Raw genomic sequence first — 23,557 nt, 5'->3', positions numbered from 1 at the left:
ATATAGCTATTTTAAAACTAGACAGTGCAATTTTCACAGTTCCTAGGGGAGGTAAGTTATTGGTAGTTCTTGCAGGTAAGTAAACCACCTACAGGGTTCAAGTTTGGGTCCAAGGTAGCCCACCGTTGGGGGTTCAGAGCAACCCCAAAGTTACCACACCAGCAGCTCAGGGCCGGTCAGGTGCAGAGGTCAAAGTGGTGCCCAAAACACATAGGCTTCAATGGAGAAGGGGGTGCCCCGGTTCCAGCCTGCCAGCAGGTAAGTACCCGCGTCTTCGGAGGGCAGACCAGGGGGGTTTTGTAGGGCACCGGGGGGGACACAAGTCCACACAAAAAGTACACCCTCAGCAGCGCGGGGGCGGCCGGGTGCAGTGTGCAAACAAGCGTCAGGTTTGTAATAGGAATCAATGGGAGACCAAGGGGTCTCTTTAGCGGTGCAGGCAGGCAAGGGGGGGCTCCTAGGGGTAGCCACCACCTGGGCAAGGGAGAGGGCCTCCTGGGGGTCACTCCTGCACTGGAGTTCCAATCCTTCAGGTCATGGGGGCTGCGGGTGCAGGGTCTTTTCCAGGCGTCGGGATCTGAGAGTCAGGCAGTCGCGGTCAGGGGGAGCCTCGGGATTCCCTCTGCAGGCGTCGCTGTGGGGGCTCAGGGGGGACAACTTTGGTTACTCACAGTCTCGGAGTCGCCGGGGAGTCCTCCCTGAAGTGTTGTTTCTCCACCAGCCGAGTCGGGGTCGCTGGGTGCAGGGTTGCAAGTCTCACGCTTCTGGCGGGAAATGCAGTCGTTTTAAAGTTGCTCCTTTGGAAACAAAGTTGCAGTCTTGGGCGAACAGGGCCGCTGTTCTCAGGAGTTTCTTGGTCCTTTTAGAGCAGGGCAGTCCTCTGAGGATTCAGAGGTCGCTGGTCCTGGGGAAAGCGTTGCTGGAGCAGTTTTCTTCTGAAGGGGGGAGACAGGCCGGTAGAGCTGGGGCCAAGACAGTTGGTGTCTCCGTCTTCTCTGCAGGGTTTTTCAGCTCAGCAGTCCTCTTCTTCTTAGGTTGCAGGAATCTGAGTTCCTAGGTTCTGGGGAGCCCCTAAATACAGAATTTAGGGGTGTTTTTAGGTCAGGGAGGGCAGTAACCAATGGCTACTAGCCCTGAGGGTGGCTACACCCTCTTTGTGCCTACTCCCAAGGGGAGGGGGTCACATTCCTATCCCTATTGGGGGGATCCTCCATCTGCAAGATGGAGGATTCCTAAAAGTCAGAGTCACTTCAGCTCGGGTTGCCTTAGGGGCTGTCCTGGCTGGTCAGTGACTCCTCCTTGTTTTTCTCATTATCTCCTCCGGCCTTGCCGCCAAAAGTGGGGCCGTGGCTGGAGGGGGCGGGCAACTCCACTAGCTGGAATGCCCTGTGGTGCTGGAACAAAGGGGGTGAGCCTTTGAGGCTCACCGCCAGGTGTTACAGCTCCTGCCTGGGGGAGGTGATAGCATCTCCACCCAGTGCAGGCTTTGTTACTAGCCACAGAGTGACAAAGGCACTCTCCCCATGTGGCCAGCAACATGTCTCGAGTGTGGCAGGCTGCTAAAACCAGTCAGCCTACACAGGTAGTTGGTTAAGGTTTCAGGGGGCACCTCTAAGGTGCCCTCTGGGGTGTATTTCACAATAAAATGTACACTGGCATCAGTGTGCATTTATTGTGCTGAGAAGTTTGATACCAAACTTCCCAGTTTTCAGTGTAGCCATTATGGTGCTGTGGAGTTCGTGTTTGACAGACTCCCAGACCATATACTCTTATGGCTACCCTGCACTTACAATGTCTAAGGTTTGGCTTAGACACTGTAGGGGCACAGTGCTCATGCACTGGTGCCCTCACCTATGGTATAGTGCACCCTGCCTTAGGGCTGTAAGGCCTGCTAGAGGGGTGACTTATCTATACTGCATAGGCAGTGAGAGGTTGGCATGGCACCCTGAGGGGAGTGCCATGTCGACTTACTCGTTTTGTCCTCACCAGCACACACAAGCTGGCAAGCAGTGTGTCTGTGCTGAGTGAGGGGTCCCCAGGGTGGCATAAGATATGCTGCAGCCCTTAGAGACCTTCCCTGGCATCAGGGGCCTTGGTACCAGGGGTACCAGTTACAAGGGACTTACCTGGATGCCAGGGTGTGCCAATTGTGTAACCAAAAGTACAGGTTAGGGAAAGAACACTGGTGCTGGGGCCTGGTTAGCAGGCCTCAGCACACTTTCAATTCAAAACACAGCATCAGCAAAGGCAAAAAGTCAGGGGGTAACCATGCAAAGGAGGCATTTCCTTACACCAATGGTTTCCAAATTTAAGATGAATGTATTAACAAATAAACTTGTACAGATATTAGATGACGCCGAATTATTTCTGACGCTCATAAATATGCAGATTAATGTGAAGTTCATACCTATAGAAAAGTTCTACAAACTTGAAAGCTGACTAATCCAAGATGGCATCACTTTGTAGCTGTCACGTATGCCTAAACATGGAACTGTAATGCAAACTGATATATGGCAGTAACACCACTAAGAAAATGAAAATGTCCACAAATATGCAGTGATAATTGTAAGCTTTCCAAAATGGCTCATGGCTGTAAATAATAAATCCGTGTAAGCGAAATCAATTCAAAATGACTTCAAGCAGCATGATTACATGTAAGCTACATGCCGCTGAAAAGGGAGCTCAAGCTTCCGGAAGGTTAATCAGCATGCACTTGATAACACAATGAGATGAAGCAAATCAAAGCAGATGCGCGGAACATCATAAGCCTCCCGACTGACCGCGCGCTTTAAATATCAAACTTTACTGTGCCCAACCTGTCCTCAGTGGCATTTTAGGAATTTCTGGGTCTTCATTCGCAAATATCCTCAACAATACCTGTATTTCTGAATCGTCAATGTAAGGTATTGAGGCACAGAAGCTCCTGTTAATTTGCCTTGATCATCACCAGTATTAGACAAGTTTAAGTTCAACCACTCCAACATTGACGGTGATCCAAAGAAATGTATTTTCTTTAGGTACAATGCAGCGGTTTCTTGCACAGGGCACTGGGGCTTCGCCCACCGTTTGCTAGGTTATGTGGATGGTAATTGCTAAAAGTAATTACCATCCACGTAATGCTCAAAGGCCCTGCCACTGGGAGCCGTCCACAGCGTCTGCCTGCCTATCCTGACTCGACAGTAAGGCATTCAGGCACCTCCCAGATAGGTATATGCGCTAGTGGGCATGTGCCAATTCGCATTTACTTTTCTTTTAATGTGAGCAGGCAAAGCAGGGCGGAATGAGTGCCAGCGCTGCCTGCAGATCTTGAGGGTCTCAAGAGACCACCCGCTTATGAAGCATAGCAGTGTCACATGTTAAAGCAGCCCGGTGTGTGTAGGGCCTCAGCCCTCTATTCCCCAGGGCTGCTTGTCAATCATTACACAGGGCAAAAACACCCTTTTCCAAATCGCCACAGGGTGATGACTAGGGGAAAGGTGGGGTTACTAATTGCTGCCTCTGAACGAATGAGGGCATATGACCTGACTTCACAGTCATAACACTCTGTGACATTGGGCCACATACAAGCTGCAGACAGGTACAGCACATGCTTTAGCACATGCAGAGTATCTGTTTACAGCATAGGTAGCGCCTCATCATTTTCATCAGAGGCAGACACAGACGGGGACCTGAGACTGCCACTGCTGCCAGGTAAGTTGGGATGAAGGACTCACCTTCTGCCTGACAACCTGTAGTGTGTCCCTTTTTGTTGGTAGCCTTACTGGGTGAAGGTGGATATTGCGGGGGCTGTCGACTTTGAGGCTGGGGGTGGGGGGGGGAGGCGGGGGGGGGGGAGGGGGACTTGTGTGGTCAGGGTCCTGTATTTCTGCCTGGGACATGGGCAAATTACCTAATCTCCCAGGATTCGGGTCCAGTGCCCAGTGCCGAGAAAGATAGAAAACCATTCTGAACCTGCTGCTCGGAGTAGGATAGATGGTGGGGGAGATGGGGTAGGGCACAATTTTCCGCAGCCACGATATATGGTACTGTGGTTCAGCTGGCCTAACTGGGTCCCTGTAGCTGGCCCGTACTCCATGGTGTTCAACCTGAACTTTTGAATAGTCCGGGTCTGGTGCGACCAGATTTCCCTGGTTGTCCCTTCTTGTTTCTAAGAGCTGTTTTATAATTTATCCTTTAAAAAATGATAACTCAAGTTCTATTTATTATATTTTTGTTGTTATGATCATTATATATTGAATTAAGTTCTATTTTTCAAACCTGGTTTGGTATCCTTTTTGTGTTGAGTTTTCACGGAAGTGTTGCACAAATATTTCACATTGCCTTCAAGTTAAGCCTGACTGCTCTATGCCAAACTACGAGAGGGGGCGCACAGGTTAGTTTAGAGTTTGCTTTTGTCTTACCCAGACAAGAACTGCGGCTGCTGCATGACCATGGCTCACACCTCAGTCAACCAACAACCCAATTTCTTGTAGCCACCATCTTCTGGGTGAGTTAATTCTCTTTCTAATGATATGCTGCTGTGTGCTGCAGGGGGTGCTTTCATTTATCCTCATCAGTGTATCAATGCTGAGACAGATGTTGGAGGCTGTATTTGTTTTTTTATATCCCCGTATTTGTTACGGGGACATACGTAGAACAGTGTATGTATTTGCTTTATACCAGTGGCTTCCAACTTGTGGTCCGGGGTCCCCTGGGGGTTCACGAAGCCTCCTCAAGGGGTCCACAGAAGTTAAAAGGTTGGGAACCACTGCTTTATACTATGCGAGTTGGCGCAGTGGGTTTAGAGCCTGCTGTAGAGATGGTTGCTCCTGAGCTGGGAGCCAGCCGCCTTGCGGTATTGGCTCTGTAAAATTGCAACTTGTTCTGGAGAGCGCAATGCAATCCATGTACGGCGGTGGATGTGTGACATAACTCGACAGAACACAGTATGCAAAACTTCCTTTTTCTCTTACATGCGAGTTTTAATATACTTTGCTTAACTTTACAAAGACAGATGTTATTGTTACCCCTAGGGTTCCTTCCTTGAGGTGGGAAATTAATACAATTGCCAAAATAAGACAAAAGGGAAAAGCCTCCCCCATGGTGAAATGATTGTAAGAGTGAAGGGTGAAAGAGAAATAAAAAGAAGGAATCCAGGTGGAGGACTAGAATGAAGGGGGGCGCGAACTGGAGCATAAAGGGGGCCGAGGCACTGAACTTACGAACACGAAATACAATTTGATTGCAGTTGTATGTTTGAAACTTGACAACTGTGTTTATTGATCCATTAGGTATTTTTATTTACCCATTTGAACGTTTCTTTTCCTACTGGGCACCTTGTTGTGATGTAAGAAAGCAAAGCGATCGAACTTTAGAATACATAAATCAATATTCAATTGTTGTCCTTATCAGCCATAGTTGGGCACGGGATAAGCCACTTACATGGTTAGCAGTAACGCCCAGAAGTAGTACCCATGTTTCACCCAATTAGTGAAAACCTCATGCGTTAAAAAACGAACCCACCCTTCGCCATTCTCTGTGGAACCGTGGCCTTTAAATGACAGTCTGTAGGAAATAATGTCCGTATTTCCTGAAAAAACGACTTTTTTTTCTCACCTGTTCACATCTCCCCTATGCAGACCCCAGAATACTTATATGCATCTGCAGTACCGGTCAAGTTTCACAAGATGGCGGGCAGCAGGGTGAGATTTTTGGTCCATTTGTCACGGAAATATTGCTGAAAACTGAACCTATACTATATACAACAAATGTTAAACATTTTCGAGGGGAAAGAACCAACCGAACTCCCTAAAACGTCAAACTCGTCCACTTAGTTCACTAGCGCACCTAAATTCGTTAACTGGTCTTACGCCCCACCACTTTCAAATTCCACCAGGGGTGAAATGGTGAGTTGCAACATAGGCCCCCCCTCAATCAGATTCTTTTCACAATTGCCCTTTACCCATGGCGTTCCACACATTAGTATATTCACAACACTCGCAAGAGTGCACGTGCTACTACAGCTGCTAAAGTTTTCACAAATGCACAAAGGTTTGTAATCTTGCTCAGATCGATGTTCTGCATTTTAAAATTCAGTAGCAGATCTTACCAGCCAGGAATCTTCTAGAATATGCTCCATCTCGTCCAGCGAAGCCCCTCTTTTAGACAGTAAACGTTCAATAAGATGCAGAGTTGCTTTTTCTAGACTGGGAAGATGGCGAAGCCACAAACCAAGTAACGCCGATTCTGATAAAACAATCTTCTTCCTTTGGTAACAGGACAGAAAACACAGAAATTAGGAAACAACAGACGGAATGTGAAATGCAAGAACTACAATTATTGCATTTACACAGTACTCATGCGTTTATGTAAGCATGGATGGCTGTCAGTTGGAAAATATTCACTAGGATTATTTTAACAAATGAAATTACAGAACGCAATATTAGCAAATTCCGCTAGATGGAGGCACTGAACAAGACGAAAAAAATTAGCAAATAAAGTGATATTGCTAGATGGGGTTACTGTGTCTGATATTTATGACCACTGGGTAAATCAAAAAAAGATATTCGTGCACTGAATTTTGAAAGTTTTGTTGTGAATTACAAGCTACAAAATAAAAAATAAAAAAAATTGTAGTTGCAGCAATGACTTAGAAGCTTATCATGCAATCATCCGCCATCTAAGTACGAGGGTTACATATTATATTAATTCGTGACTTGCAGAATTCCAGGGCTGGGAACACCGCTAAACCTTCGTGTCCGACACGATCATCTCGTACAGTTCATACTACCCATCACCATACATGTTATCCTACCCTCAATGTTTACAAATAGAGCAGTTGGAAGCCACAGGCACAATTTGTGGCTGTAGTGCCAGATATAAAACAAGCATTATCAAACCGAGTAGCTCTAGGCTCAATGTGGCAACGCACGAAGAACCTGCGCAATAAACCGATTCAGATGAGGGCGAAGGTTGCAGCAGACAGAGAGGTCTACAAGTTCTGAATTGGTCGCTCGGCAAATAAGTGCAAGAAGAGATGAAGGGTACACCCAAAAAGTCAACAGCATTAGTTGAGCAATAAACCACCTAGCTGAGCTAAGATATGTTTGACCAAGTCTCAAGCTCCTCGAAGGGAGCCAATGGCTGAAAGGGGCCAAAACCTGCTCTGTGTATATTGTTAGCAATGTGTGTGCTTCACAGCTCTGCCGTCAAAACTCAGACATGAATACGTGCTTATAGGTACTGGTAGACACAGATAGCAAACATGACTTATTTTCAATACAACCAAATTGTCGCAAAGCGTCTTTTTCTCAGCTGTTTTAAAATTCTGCGATCACTCGAGTGAAACGTTCGCTTCTGACAGCTAGAGTGAACAGCGGATATAATGGCGTATCTTTACCTAAAGCAGAGGAAATCAATAACAACTGAGAATGTTAATAGGGGAATAGAAGAGTGCTTCATGATCATTCGATGTCAAACCTACTGAATGAAGATGGCTGATCTTTAATGAAGCGCATAGCTGTCAAGTACTTGCACCTACTTGATGAGGCTCAAGTGGGCAGAAATCAGTCTGGTGTTTCTTGTGCCCCCATCTGGAGTAGTATTGGCCTGGTCGTTTGTGCTATCCTGTTAGTACAGGATCCAGACGAAGAATGATTAGCATATGGTTGGTCTCAGTCAATAGCAGTACAGTGATTAAACAATAATGAAGTGGAATATGGCCTCAGTGATCACCCGTGGCAAGGATTAAAGCAAACATTCCTCCAATCACCTTGTTGTTTGTTCCATGTGCAGCACCTTTCAAAAGTTCACGCTTTTTAGTTAACAAATGGTTCGTGGTTACATCAGTCAGTTTTAATGACGCTGTATGCACGGGCTCATAAATCCCCGTTTTACATGTAAAGAGCTGTTGGTTCAAATGCAGAGATGGCAAAAGAGGTTAGACATGACATGGAGTACTTCCTGCCGAGTGAAAGTATTATAGATTGTGGACAACGAATAATAATATGCTTATTCAGCAGGAGTAAAGCTGAGGTAAATATGCCCTCCAACTTGGATGGAATACCGGGCACCATCAATTAATTATAAAAAAAAAAAACTGGAAACCTACAGTTTTTTTCTTTACACTTTTTGGTCACCCAATAAATTGATTTAGTGCAGCAATTAAGAGTTTTCATTCACCTACTCAACATTTTTTGTTTCTCCTACTGGCTGAAGCCACAGATTTTGGAACATGGGGAAACAGCTTTGAATCCGAGCCTGGGTTCATCACCCTCTAATTCTTAACCTCCCTGTAAATAACAAGCACTGGCAAAGCCAATAGGTCTTGCCTATGCAGCAGGTGTTGGCTTTGCCAATGTGTTTTAGCCATGACATACACCAGTGGTTCCCAAACTTTTGACTTCTGTGGACCCCCACTTTATCATTACTGGAACCCGGGGATCCCCACTGAATCATTATTGGAATCCAAGGACCACCCTCTGAGTCATTACTAAAAGTTGGGGACCTAATCTGTTAATATTATTCAAATATCTAAGCAGTCACGGACCCCTTGAGGAGACCTCGCAAACCCCTAGGGGTCGCCGGACCACAGGTTGGGAACCACTGCTGTACACCATAGCTGCTGTCCAGCAAGGCTAAAGGATATGGCTCTCTGTTTTATGTTTTTTTTTTTCTTTAACAATTCCATCTGTATTTATCCATATTTATTATATGTTAAGGACAAGACAGTTATTCCCAGCTCTTTTAGTGACCATAATCCACTTTTTAATACATGGCATGCCCTGTGCGTCAACCCTGGGTCATCACTGCAGGAGGCTCCTATCTACTACCGAAATATGACGGGATAAGGTTGCCTGGAGGTCTGTAAATTTGAAAGATAACCAGTGTAGGCTCTGCTGTGATCATTTGGCCTTGCTTTTTGACTGTCTAAGACCTATCTGCGACTCAGATTGCAGTGTAGATTCTTTTGTTACCCTAGGTCATACCATTAGATTCTACTTCTTGAAACTACTTGTTTGTAATAGGAACCACTGCCTCTCTTGGTTCAACAGGCATTTTAGGGAGTCCCAGAGGAGCCGCCTTGGCGCCTTAAGTATAATCCCTATGGATAGGATGGCTATCGTTGAAACCGGAGGCAATACAAGTCGCCCTTTACCAAGAGGAAGCTCAAACTGAGGGACAAGGCTGGACCTCCTTCGTCAGCTTCTGCAGGGCCAGAAATTCTAGTTCATTTTGGAAAACTGTCAATAACAGTAAAATATTGAACACAGATCGCAACTAGGTTTGTTCCAACATCTCCGCGGACTCCTGGGATGAGCCTTTTAGCCAAGTGTATCACTCAGCCAATCTCGATGGCGAGGGATCCGCCTTCATCTTATCTACGTATCCAGTGGATATTGAGTTTAGTGTTGATGAAATTGAGGTGGCAGTCAGTGAGAGCCCTAAGTCCAAAGCCCAAGGCTCTGTTAGGGTCCATATGGACTTATACAAATTGGAGGTGGACCTTTGGGCGCCTATTACTACCAGTTTTGCAAAAGTAGCCTGCAAAAAATGTATTCCGGAGTCTTGGCACTCATCCATTTTGGTGCATATGTTTAAAAAAGGCAACAGGGCTTCTTCCAGTTGCTATAGGCCGAATTCTCTTATTCATTCTACTGTTAAAGTTATTGGCAGAGTGGCCCTTGACAGAATTATGTCATGGCTACTAAGAACCGCATCATTACGGATGTTGAATATGGTTTCAGAACAGACCTGAGCACGCAAGAGCAGTGCCTCAACTTAATCCTCCTAATTAGCAAATATACCCTTGCGAAAAGATGCCACGTTTATCTTGGTTTTATGGATGTGGCCTGTGCTTTCGATAGCGTGGTAAGGTCAAATATTTGGTGAGTTACTCAAAGCTACAGGGCCTGATCAAGGCCTGGTGTCCCTTTTAAGAGCTCTCCATTCAGATTTAAAAGCTGACGTTAGATACGGTTCCAATGGCAATTGTAGTGAGAAATTTAGCCTGTGCTGAGGTGTCCGACAAGGATGTGTTTTAGCTCCAATTTTAGTCTTATTATATATTAATGATTTGGATTTTAATTTAGTTTCCGAGGGAAAGGACATCCCAGTTGTGGGACGGTGGAGTATCCCCATCATGATGCTGTTCTAATGTCCAGAAACCCCCAATGATTTCCAGTAACTTTTAGACATTTTGTAAATTTTATGGATAACCTAAGCCTGGCCACAAACTCTAAGGACTGGTAAGTCCTTTGTTATGGCTTATGGCTAAAAAATATGAAGCTGGGAACTCTTGTTTTGCAGGGGGTTCCCATTTCCAGAGCGCATGAATTCTTGTACCAGGGGGTCACGTTTGACTCCCAGGGGATTTCGGGCATGACTCAAGTTTAGTGCTTCAGTTGGATTACTTTTCAGCATTGCTTCCAAACTTGGCAACAAGCACATTGCACCTATGGTGGGGATCTATAAACAGAAGTGCTTACCAGTCCTAATTTAAGGGGTGGTCCTGTGGGGCTATAAGGCTCCTGAACGGAAAGGAGAACAGAGCGTGCAGACTAATCCTTGGCGTTTCACCAGGCTCGTCTGCAGAGTGGTTTAACTCATGTAGCGGATGAGATCAGTTTAGCGGTACTAATTCTATGGTGTTTAATTTGGAAATATTTGACGCTTGATTATGAAGATTATATTAGATTTTTGTTGTGTGACAGGGGCCTTAGTATCCCATGGTTTTCATACACTAAGGACACTTGCGTTAAGTTAGGCATACCTGATTTACTTCACCTGCCTGCCAACACATTTCAAGTTGTGGCAAAGCCTGGGATTAGACAGGATTCAGGGCTCTCAAGAAGGCTGAAAGAGAAGTATTGTAACTGAAGACATTGACCAACAGGGATTATGTGCTGGTCCAAGATACAACAGGCCTGGAAACATATTTGGAGTGGGTTGCAAAATTGCGGGAGAGGACTCTACTGACCCGGTTCAGGCTGGGTCTGATAAGGATTCTGAGCTTTCATTTGGGTCAGAACGGTCCCAATTTTATCTCTGTATGCCCCTGTGATGAACACTTATTGCAAACTTTGGTGCACTTTCTATTTTTTTTGGTTGATTTTATCGCTGCTTTACCAAGAGTTTTATAATCCCACTCCTTAGAGGTGCCTCGATTCACAAATGTTGTGGCACTCATATTTTTTTTTACAAAGGCTTCCGTCTTTGGAAGTTTGGTTAGGTGTGGCCACAATCCTGTAGTGTGCCCTCCGGCATGAATTATCTTTGTCGTCTTAGGTGTTTGGATTTTACATTTGGTATTAGCCAGGTTGTTCTTGTTAACATGAGATTTGTTTTTACCATTTTATTTTGCACCTTGCATTTTGTTGGATCATCTCGGCTCTCAGGCTTTGTCCTGGAGTACAGCAGGATATTATTGGATGTTATTGCGAATGTTTTCTTGTTTTATAATATTTTTATATATTTTAATGTGCATGTGCATTTATGATTCTGCATTTACGAATCGAAAAAAGAAAGAAGAGTCGTAAAACTGTACATCTCTATATTTATTTAACTGATGAACATGCACTGATACTTTGATGCCTGTCACATTTTAGCAAATTAAGCAGCCAATATATAGCTAGCCATTCTACCCACAGGAACATATTAACATTCTACTTCACATATATACATATATGTTAACATATGCTTGCATTTAAGGAAATCTCATCCTGTTTTTTAACTCCCCATGCTGTCTATCTACACAGCTGTTGGCCTGGAATTCACAAAAGGTGGCATGGCGAATTACTCACAAGAACCACCATTTTCAGTATTTTCCTCTTTTAAAAATAAATACAAACAGGAAACACATTACTTTCTATCTGTATTTATCTGTAAAAATCAGTAAAAACAGAAAACTTGGAGCATTTCTAAAAGTTAGTGACGTAGAGGAGAGTGGTGCGGACTGTCGTTGAGTGGAATGGGGAAGAGTGAGTAGAGTGGAGTGGCAAAGTGTCGTACTGGAGTGGCACAGAGTATATTCATGTAGAACGGCGTATCATGGGGTGGCGTAGAATGGACTGGTGTAGAATGCATTGGCGTGGAATGTTGCAGAGTAAAATGGCATAGAGTGCAGTAGCATAGAGTGCAGCAGCACATAATTCAGCGGTGTAAATGCAGTATCTTAGAATGCAGTGGCGTAGATTAGAGTGTTGCACAGTAGAGTGAAGTAACGTAAAGTGCAGAGCAGAGTACAGTGGAGTATAGTACAGTGCCGTACAGTTCAGTGGTGTAGAGTAGAGTGCATAGAGTGCAGCGGCAATAGAGATGCAGAGCAGAATGGCGTACAATGGTGCAGAGTAGATTATAGTGCCGTAGAGTGTAGTGGAATAAAGTGCAGTGGCATGCAGTGAAATGCTGCAGAGTGCAGTGGCATAGAGTGGAGTGAAGCAGAGTTGGGCGGAGTAGAGTGCATTGGCATAGAATGCAATAGTGTAGAGTGGTGTAGAGTTCAGTGTCGTAGACTGCAGTGTTGTAGAGCTGAGTGCAGTAGAGTGCATTGGCATGAGTGCACTGGTATTGAGTGCAGTGGTGTAGACAGAGTGGTGTATAGTGCAGTGGCATGGAGTACAGTGGTGCAGAGTAGAGTGCAGCACAGTAACAGTGCAGTAGAGTGGCTGGAGTAGAGTGGTGTAGAGTGCAGATCTTGTACTTGATCAGCAGAGGGCAGCATAGAATCTAGGTCTTGGGAGGAGAAGGAGCGGCGTGCAACTGAAGGCTTACATTTGAAAACCTAACACCCAATCTTATCTTTGGTGACGGACGGAGATGGAAACACAAGTGCTGCCACGCCCACTATAGGAACCGCCCGCCAAGGTACGTGGCCTTGCTGCATCTTGGAGGGTCTCAGAAACCTCGACTGCTGGGAGGCGAACTCTGCCCGACCCCCGTTCCTGCCCCCACTGACATCTATTCAGAGATGGCCAGAGGAGCAAGGCAGAAACTTCGGCAGGCTGGTAACCATTACCTGCAGTCCCTCGGCTAGCCATCTGAAGGGTTAAGTGTCACAGAAGCAAGGAAGGTGGGAGCTAAGAGGGGGAATGGCGGAGTGACGGCAGGACGGGCAATGCAGACTGGCTGCTTGGTCCTTCAAAGGCCTACAAAAGCCCTCTAAAAATGCTTTGTGCTCACGAGCAGTGGTGATTACCCCTGCAACCATTCCTGTACGACTGGGTACCTCCAGGTTCTGGGGGGATTGGGGAAAGCTTAGTGCTCTTCCATGAAGGTTGAACCGGCGAGGGCAGAGGCAGCCCGGCTAGGTCTGTGGTGTCGCTTGTGTCTGGTGTGTGCTTCGCCGCACCTATTGCTGGGCAAAAAACCTGCAACAGCATTCCCAAATCTTTCACATGACACTCCGGGTGGAGATGGACAGTTGCAGGCACTGTTTTCATTATTGTGCAGGCTCGCTGATCCAACAGATCTTTTCCTACATCTAACGGTCTCAGGTCTGGATGCAGCCTGATCTTAATGGGGCAGAAAGATGTCCATCAAAATCTTCACCCTAACAGTACAAGTACACTGAGGACCTGTTGTCTTTCTGTCTCCCAAATAGTAAGCTACCACGAAGCAATTGTCACCACAGAAAGTCCTAAAGTCTTGAAACTGAGAAGGCGGCCCATCGAGGTGCAGGTGCACCTTGGTCTTGTAACTTGTGGTTTGTGGTGACAACTACCTCATTTTCAACCCTTGAACACCAGGCTTAAGGCTAAAGGAAGGCTAGCCTAAAAAAAAAAAAAAAGTAAATGAGAGACACTTAGAGTGACCGACCTGCAGCCTTAAGCAATGACTAGGGCATTATTCCCCCTGGTACTCCTTGTACACACTGTATAACTTTGACTATTTCTGCTGAAGCTCATGCAGCGGGCACGGACCATCAGGCTGGCGATCTATCATTCTTGGAGAGTGCATTTGACTATTCTTTTAAATCACTACTGGAAGTATATATCGAGAATCTGGGAGACACCAAAAGGAGCAAACTATCAAATTCTCTGATTAGCCTTAATAATAATAATAAAGCCACCAACCTCTTGAAGGCACATCAGGTGACCAAAGCAATAAGACAAAGCCCACCTGACTAACTGACCGACTGAATTAACACCTCAGGTAACTTTGCCTGTCATCTGGTTCCTTCTACTCCATTAAGCCCAATTACACTAAATCTACGGTCTAATACATTCTTGATTACCAGTCCATTGAAGGGTGCAACTACTTGCACCCCTGCAGATGAGAACTTCGGGACTTACAAAATCGGCATATCATGCCATTACGATTTAATGTCCCTATCGGACGAGTGTAATCCACAAAATTATACTCATAGCAGCTTGGTTGAAGGGAAATATCAACATAATGCAAAAGCTAACATCTTGAGGGCCTTACTCAACAACATGGAGGCAGGTGCCTCATCTTTATCATATCACTCCGATAAGTCTGACATACAGGTGGATATTCCAAGTTCCCTTGCAGCCAACATAGTTGGAATCAATGCAAAAGCCTCGGCTTTGAACAAGTTTATTACAAGACTTCACTCAGATCCAGCTGCTGCACTTCACTCTTGCTCTAGATCGAATTACTCTCTTGCCAGGATGCCTTAAATGTTGGACGTTATCCCGTATCAGATTTCAATACCAGCCGTGCAGACTGGGTCTGTTCTAAGCCCTACAGGTCACGATGAAGCCTAGTCAGGCCTCTTCGTTATCTATCTTACGGCACTTACAAACATAAATTGCTTGCAGTGTCAACCTGTCCCCTTTCTAGATTCAATGCCTTCAAGTCCACAGAGAGACCACCACTTGAGCAACTTACTATCCCCTACGAAAGGGCAATGCAAGAGCCTACAGAAAGCAAGACATAAGCAGCGTGTAAGTAGCAACTGGAATCTTAGTATGGCCTCCTTGCAGCCCGCTTCCTCTGCTTACGCAATTCCTGCAGGCAATCCAGTCACTCTCCTGACTCCACACAAACAGTCCTCTACAGGGACAAAAGCATATTTTTAATGCAACACTGCCCTAAAGCCTGAACAAAAGGGGGATAACGACAGCTACAGGAATGCTTCATCCCCGAACACCCAGTATGCATCCAGTGACTTGACACCTCTGTCTGCTGCCACTTTACCAATTACGATTGCTAACACTGTCAATACACACCCAAATGATCCTTGTAACTCCACCTCAACATTAAAGACGCCTGTTACCTTGAATAAAGCCCCGTTATCTTCATGTACCCAACCTCCGACTAAACCATCAATTTGCTTAATGGCAAATTTAGACTCCAGCCACTAGCTGCTCCTGTTTAATGTTGATTCTGTGCCATTCCATCTGCGCACCGATCCCCAAATGTCCAATTAGTCAGTGGTCTACTCTTCTTTGGGTATGACTATCCCAGACCTACATAGAAATTTGGGAAACAGTACAGAGGCAGCAGATGCTACAAGAAATAAACCTATATATATATACATATATATATATATATATATGTATTTCCAACTTTCCAACAAATAAGCTGGAGTTTATTCCGCACTATCCTCCAAAGGTAAACACAACATTTTAAACAGGAGCTCTATTCAGAAATTGCCTGGGACAATGGTGAGCACTAGCCATACCAATACGACACACCTGCAGTCAACAGAGTTCAGAGAAAATCTAACTTCGAGAGGGAGAGACACTACTACTACCACCTGGTCTTTCCTGGACCTGGCAAACCTTGTCTGGCAACGTAAGGATACATTCTTCTCGCAGGAAATTGAGTTACTGTAAGTTATCCCATCTCGTTATCCTATCCTTTTGCCACCAAGCTCCAGCTTTTCTAACGCTCTAGGTGGCGGGATTTTGAGAGGAGCTATTGGCTTCTACTTTAATATGCATCAAGTCTCACCCTTGGCAGCCATAAGTATACACAAAGAAGGTCCACATTGTGAAGTAATTTCCTAAGTACATTAGGTTGACAACAATACAGCATGGCGGAGAACAACCCAATTATTTTCCTGTCCATGAAATTTTGGTAGGATGCAGAAAGTGAACCCTTCTGAATGCAGATCCACCTCCTGCACTTATTCCGATCGATAAGCGGACTGTTGCATCTGGTATTTGTTCATCTATGCATACAATTTCAGTTCAACCACAAGGAACTTAATGGGTCTCTCTCTCTTTAGTCCCATCTCAGCAACTATCGGATATTTTCTACCTCCAGGGGAATCAGGAATTTGATACCAGGTTGGCGCAAGCTGAGGATAACATTGTACCAACCCAACGTTTAAGTGGCTGCGAGCAAACACCGGACCATGTCATCAACACCAGCTATGCCCCATGTAGCTGCTATTAGTGAGAAAAATGGGAACCAGACATGGTCCGAATTTGTGTGCTCTTTTGATTATTCGCTATTAAGAAACATTGGCTGTGCTGGCTGTCCACATCAACCACTTCAAACCTTTCCATTTAGCAGCCATTCTGTCCTTAAGCACCCACTGGTGGGGGTTAGGAGATGGGGTTGGCGGTCTACATTTCAGTTAGACTCAACATCAAACCATTTCTTTATGCAGCTGACATACCATTTTATCAGATACTTTGACTTGAAATCGTATCTGGTTTTTTGTTGGATATAGTTAACTAATTGAAGGAAAGTGCCAATGTTGGCATGGTTACCCCACCCACTTTTTGCCTGATATTGAAGTCAACTTTGATTGAAAATGTGCTGGGAACCTGCTAACCAGACCCCAGCACCAGTGTTCTTTCACAAAATCTGTACCTTTGTTTCCACAATTGGCACACCCGTGAAACATAGCTAAGTCCCTTGTAAACGGTACCCATGGTACCAAGGGCCCTGTGGCCAGGGAAGGTCCCCAAGGGCTACAGCATGTATTATGCCACCCTATGTACACTGCCGTGCAGCTTGTGTGTGCTGGTGTGGAGAAAAAGACAAAGTCGACACAGCACCCTCTCAGGGTGACATGCCCACAAACCACTGCCTGTCGCATCGGTAAGTCACCCTTCTAGCAGGCCTTACAGCCCTAAGGCAGGGTGCTCTATACCACAAGTGAGGCCACAGCTGAATGAGCAATATGCCTCTACAGTGTAGAAGTACATTCTTAGACAATGAAAGTGCAGTTAGTATATGGTCTGGGAGTTTGTCATTACTAACTACACAGCTCCATAATGGCTCCACTGAATACTGGGAAGTTTGGTATCAAATTTATTTGAAAAATGCATCCAGAGGGCATCTTAAAGATGCCCCCTGTATGTTAGGCAAACTGCTAGTGCAGGACTGACTGAGAGTCGTCTGGCCTGCCCCTTCCAGACACGTTTCTGACCACATGGGGTGAGAGCCTTTCTGCTCTCTGTGGCCAGAAACAAAGCCTGACCTGGGTGGAGGTGCTTCACACCTCCCTCCTGCAGGAACTGTAAAACCTGGCGGTTTTACAGTTTTTTAGAAGCCTCTTGTTACAGTTCCTCAGGGCACCCCAGCTAGTAGATTTGCCCACCCCCAGACAAAGCTGCACTTTTGGCAGCAAGCCCGGCGGGAAAATGAAGGAAAACAGGGAGGAGTGACCAACTCAGCTAGGACCACCCCTAAGGTGTCCAGAGCTGAGGAGACCATCTCCCTGCAGAATCCTCAATCTTGGTTTGGAGGACAGGGACCAATAGGGTTAGGTTTGTGTCCCCCTCCCTAAAGGGAGAGAACACAAGAAGGGTGTAGCCACCCTCAGGGACAGTAGCCATTGGCTACTGCCCTCTGACCCCTGTAACACCCCTAAATCCAGGATTTAAGGGTTCCCCTGAGCCTAAGTCGTCAGATTCCTGGCGACCTTACAAGAAAGATGAAGGTCTGCTAAGCTGAACCCCCAGCAGAGAAGAAGGAAGACACAAACTAACTTGGCCCTAGCCCTATTAGCCTGTCTCCTGCTTCAAAGAACCTGCAACAAGAAAGCGACGTATCCTGCGGGACCTCTGACCTCTGCCAAGCTCTAGAGGACTGCCCTGCAGCCCAAAGGACCAAGAACTCCAGAGGACAGCGACCCTGTCCAAAAAGAAACTACACCAAAGGACTCTAGGACCTCCCCAGATATGCAAATCTTGACCACTCTGCACCCGACACCCACGGCCCGTGTCCAGGTTGCCCAACTGGGTAGAGAGGATCCCAGGCGATTCCGAGCAAGTGCCCATCCTGGGTTGATCTCTCCTGACCCTCGCGACCACACCTGCATTGTGAATCCAGAGGACCCCCCTGACCGTGAAAGGTCTGGACGAAGATACCCAACGCCTAAAGGTAAACTGCACACTCAGCCCCCAGGCCTTAGAGAACCCGACCACTGGTGCAGCAACGTACAGCAGGCGGCCCTCCTACCTGTCCATCCTATGGTTTTCCCAACTGACCCCCTGGCCCCAGCCTGCAGCACCTAAGTGACCACAGGGGTCCCCTCGTAGAAAAGCATTGGGAGCCCAATGCTCTGTTTGCACCATGCACCCGGCCACCCCTGTGCCGCTGAGGGTGTGTGTTTGGTGTTTAGTAGTGGCCCACTGGTGCTCCTCTAAACCCCCCAGGTCTGCCCTCCAAAGACATGGGTACTTACCTGCCAGCAGATCTGAAACCGAGTGCCCCAGCCTCAATAGGAGCCCATGTTAAATTTGCCTCACATTTCACCTCTGCACCCGGCCGGCTCCGTGTTGCTGGTGGTGGGTGTTTGGGGTTATCTTGAACCCCAACCTGTGCACTTCCTAACTCCCAGAGACTGGAACTGTAAGTCAAGCACTTACCTGTAAAGCGTACTAACTTTTCTTCCCCCAAGAACTGTTTCTGAAAATTGCACTGTCAACTTTTAAAACAGATAATTGTCAATATTTCAAAACCTATATAACTTATCGATTTCAAACAAAGTGCTATTGATATACGGATATATGTGTGAAATACGAATCTATTGACATACCTGCAACTTGAATCTTGTGGTTTTAGGAATAAATTAGGAAAATATATTTTTGCTATATAAAAATCACTGGTCTGGAGTTAAGTCGAGAGTGTGCTTCTTCTATTGTCTGTGTGTGTACAACAAATGCTTTGCACTACCCACTGATGAGCCTAACCGCTCGACCACACTGCCACAAAAGAGAGCATCAGTATTATCTACGTTCGCATCTGTTAAGCCTCTGGGGAACCCCTGGACTCTGTGCACAATATATTTCTCATTTTGATATAGAATATACAAAGCCAGCTTCCTACACTAATATAACAATATCGCAACAGCAGACAGAAGTCATGTTTTGTCAAAATTGGATTCTGATTTGGATTCCCTCAAACCAAAAGGTGGCAACGAGTTGGGCTTAATGTGGGGGGTGATTTTAATATACATCTTTGCCCCCTTGTGTACCGAGATGCTTGTGGCCTCAGGGAATCCAATGTCCCATTTTTACCACAATATGCTCGGTAACAATATTGAACATCTATTGATGAAATTTAATATGTGCTTTGCTAATGAATTTACTACAATGCATGGACTGTTTCCCAACACTTTTGTGGGTAAGGACGACAGCTCCAGAACTGATTTCATCTTATTATCTGCCAATTTAGTTAACGTGGTGGACGATCAGCTACTGTACAATCTTGCTATGAGTAACCACCTTCCCCAAAGCCTAGAAGTAACTGTCCTTAATTGGAAGGAGCTGATTTGTCCCACAAGGAGAGTTACCGAAATATCTGCCCGAAAGAAAAAGGGTGCTCGTATTAGGTGAAAACATGTCAATGATTACATTTTTACATCTCAACTGGTTAAAGACAATCTTAATCTGTTTGATTTAATTTTAGATGTGGAGGCTGATGCAGCTAATTTAAACAGAGCATTTATTTATCTTTCAGAAGCTGTCTCGGGGGCATTATGTAGACAAGCGCATAGGAATGGGGGAGGGGGGGGAGGGGTCTGAGAAGAGAAGTGGATAGTTTGATGTAGCATGCTCCAGGTCCCACAAAGCATTAATGGCCTTTCTTCACAAGTAGCCAGGGTCTGGCCATGAAGTTGCTTGCTGTAGGAAGGCCTACAAAAAGGCAATTGTAGAAAGGAAAAATACCCTCAAATTAAAGGCCTGTGAAGACCTTCAGGAAGCATGCCATAAGAAGGATCAGAAGGCCTTTGGAATATTACAGTCTATCAACATTTTCTCAAACACCCTGAAGATCCTTTCATCGAATCTGCTATATCCCATAATGAATGGACCACCTTCTTTCAGGAGGTCTACTCCACTAACAAAGTACTTGGTGATAATACATTCTCCCCAGCTGTAGCAAAGGATTATTAACTCTCTAAGTATTGCCCCTCAGTGGAAGAAGTGACAGCAGCTATTCAATCTAGCTCTAGTGGAAAAGCCTCCGGATGGGGTCCCCTTAGATCTAATTAAGAGTAACCTCGACCTGTGGGTCCCCTTGATAGTCAATGTCTATAGAGCAGTTTGCGCAACCACTAAGATTCCATCATGGTCTGACTCGATATTCGTTCTGATCTTCAAGAAAGGGAATCAAGAGGACCCCAGTTGCTACCGCCCAATCTCCGTCCTGGACTCCACAGTGAAGGTTTCGAGCAGTGTTTTACTCTCCTGCCTTGAGTCATAGGTGGAGCAGAACAGCACTTTCTCAGATATTCAATATCTATTCAGAAGCGGGATGTGGATGGAAGATCAATGTATCAACCTCTGTTTTCACCTGGGGAAATACACAGTCGCCAAGCACGGTTACTTGCATCTGGGTTTTATGGATCTGCCCACTGTTCTTGATTGTGTATGGCATGCTACATTGTGGGGCAAATTGGAAGACCTGGGGGTGGGCAGATCCACTATAAACACTATCAGGGAAATATACAGTGAATCTAAAAACTGTAGTTAGGTTCAGGATGGGGGGTGTTCTGAAGTGCTCCAGTATATGTAGAGTACCCAGGGGTGTCAGGCAAGGGTGCACCCTTGCGCCTTTTATCTTCTCCTTCTATACCAACCTCTAGGAGAGGGAGTTAGTGACATGGTGCTGGAACATGCCCCACACTGGTAAGCGTTCTATACCAGCTTTATTATATTCTGACGAAGTTGCCATTGTGGGCTGTACTCCTGTTGCATTGCAACAACTCAGATGCCTTTACCTCCTTCGTGGAGTGGCTTGACATGAGGATCAATACTGCCAAGTCTTTTGTAATGTGCTGTGGAGATAGGAGGGGTCCGAAACCAATCTTTAAGCTAAATGACAGTCCTGTAAAACATCCACACAATTTTAGCTACCTAGGGGTAACTTTCAACCGTAGAGGTTTGTAGCTCACACAGCTTGAAGGTAGGGACAACCAATTAGCCGGTCTCAATCTCTTTCTATGGTGGACAAGAAAATACCCAGGGCCATGTGTTATATTCACTGGGGAGATAATAGGTGGTTAAAGGCAGTTGAGTTCTCCTCTGTTAACCAATATGTGCAACTTAAACCACAAAGGAACATTCAGCTATTTTTTAGATATTTGATGCACAGTATTGTCAGCACTTTATTACACTTAGGTTTCAGCTTAGCCTAGTTCATAGACTAATCACCTTCGCCTGGTTTAATGATTGGTCGCACAATCTTTCACCTTCCCCATGCGACCAGAAATCAGCACATAGCACCTTACACATATAATTTTTTACTTTTTATTCCAACTGCAGGTCTCGTGTCTTAAAACCTTTACTGATTACGTACTCTCTGCATCATTGCACTGAAGCACTGCATTTCATGCAATCCTTGGCTTCTGAGGAAATTGTGTATACCTTATAATACCTTTCTGAGGTTGTTGCTGAAGTCAAGGTATCTGACAGGCTAGCTCTTATGATGGCCGTTAGTTCTCTCTATATGTTGTTGTTTTACTCTTGTAATGTTTCCTGCACTATTGCTCTGAAGTACTGCACAAATTGCAATCCTGTTGTTAAAATGCAATATGTCCTTTTTGTATTAATTGTAATTTTAGCCTGAAAAAGAAATGTGCTGCCTCACTCTCGTTCTGGTTTGTTTTAGCCCAGTAGAAATGTATAGATAGGCTTTTAAACTCACACCATCGCAGTTGATGCATTTTGCGATTTGTCTCTTTTAGTTTCACTTTTCTATTTTTATCTCAAGGATCTTAATAAGAAATTGTGCATTTTCTGAATGTTTTATTAATAGTGATGTGTCACTGCTTATGATTGTTTTTACTTTTGTGGTCCATATTTATATGGCTGAACAAACTTTTTATTGGATTGAATATTGAGTTGAGTGGAGTGGCATACAGTGGAGTAGAGTGGCATTGAGTAAATTGGATGTGTTATGGAGTGCATTGGCGTAGAGAGTTGCAGAGTAAAGTGGTGAAGAATGCAGTGACATAGAATTCAGCAGAGTACAATGCAGCATCATAGATTCAGTGACGCAGATTCGAGTGCTGCATAGTAGAGTGGTACAGAGTGGAGTGGCATAGAGTGCAGCAGCATAGAATACAGTGGCATGGAGTGCAGTGGTGCAGAGTACAGTAGAGTGGCAGAGTTCAGTGGCAGAGTAGTGCAGAGTAGAGTGGCATAGAATAATGCCAAGTAAAATATAGTGGCTTAGAGTGAAGTGGAGTCCTGCAGAGTGCAGTGGCATAGAGTGCAGGTGTGCAGATTAGAGTGGCATAGAGTTCAGGGGTGGAGAGTGCAATGTTGCAGAGTAAGATGTTGTAGTGTGCAGTGGCATAGAGTGCAGTGGTGTAGACAACAGTGACAGAGTAGAGTGCAGTGGTGCACAGTGCAGTGGTTTAGAGTAGAGTGCCATAGAGTGCAGTGGCACTGAGTACAGTGGCACAGAGTTGAGTGGTGTAGAGTAGATTATTTCAGAGTACAGTGAATTGGCGTAGAGTGGAGTGGTGCAGAGTAGAGTAGCATAATGTAGTGTTCTAGAGTAATATCATAAAGTAGTATAGAGTGCAGTAACAGAGTGCAGTGATGAGAGTGGGGTACAGTGTACTGGCATAGAGTGGTGGCATAGAGTGGTACGGAGTAGAGCACATTGGAGTTGAATGTATTTGCATAGAGTTCAGTGGTATAGACTGCAGTGCTGCAGAGAGGTGTAGAGTGGAGTTGTGTGGAGTAGAGCAGTGTAGCCTAACCTGGAGAGATGTAGACTGTAGTGGTGAAAAGTGCAGTGGGGTAGAATAGAATGTGCACTGGCATAAATCAGAGTGGTGTAGAGTACAGTGGCACAGAGTGCAGTGGCATGGAGTGGTGCAGAGTGGAGTGCAGTGCAATGGTGTAAAGTGAAGTAAAGTGCAGTGGCATGGAGTGGTGCAGAGTAGAGTGGCACAGCGTCGAGTATGCATGGTATGGTTGCTCATTGCCTTTACAGACAATATATTTTCTATTGAAATGACTTACGTTTCCACAGACATACAGTTTTACTAATAAAACTATACAGCACACAGACGATAACGTGGAAATGGCATCACCTAGTGTATTGATTTGTTTTGAACATGTTACGTTATTTGTTTCCAACAAACTTTAGAATTTTAAAAAATGTGCTCCATTTGTGCTTTAATTGTTGTTGT

The 23,557-nt window shown here is 45.3% G+C and overlaps 1 protein-coding gene across 2 annotated transcripts in view; it reads right to left on the bottom strand.

Annotated features, from left to right (window-relative positions):
- Positions 1-23,557, bottom strand: part of FANCC (FA complementation group C) — a 1,679,603-nt gene that overhangs the window by 730,919 nt on the left and 925,127 nt on the right. For both annotated transcript variants that reach the window (XM_069227975.1, XM_069227967.1), the window contains one exon: positions 6,089-6,245. In XM_069227975.1, the coding sequence (XP_069084076.1) occupies positions 6,089-6,245 (157 nt within the window). The remainder of the gene's footprint in view (positions 1-6,088; positions 6,246-23,557) is intronic.

Source organism: Pleurodeles waltl, chromosome 1_1 (assembly GCF_031143425.1).
Source record: "Pleurodeles waltl isolate 20211129_DDA chromosome 1_1, aPleWal1.hap1.20221129, whole genome shotgun sequence".
In the NCBI taxonomy this organism is placed as follows: domain Eukaryota; kingdom Metazoa; phylum Chordata; class Amphibia; order Caudata; family Salamandridae; genus Pleurodeles; species Pleurodeles waltl.
This window is presented reverse-complemented; position numbering and strand designations above follow the sequence as displayed.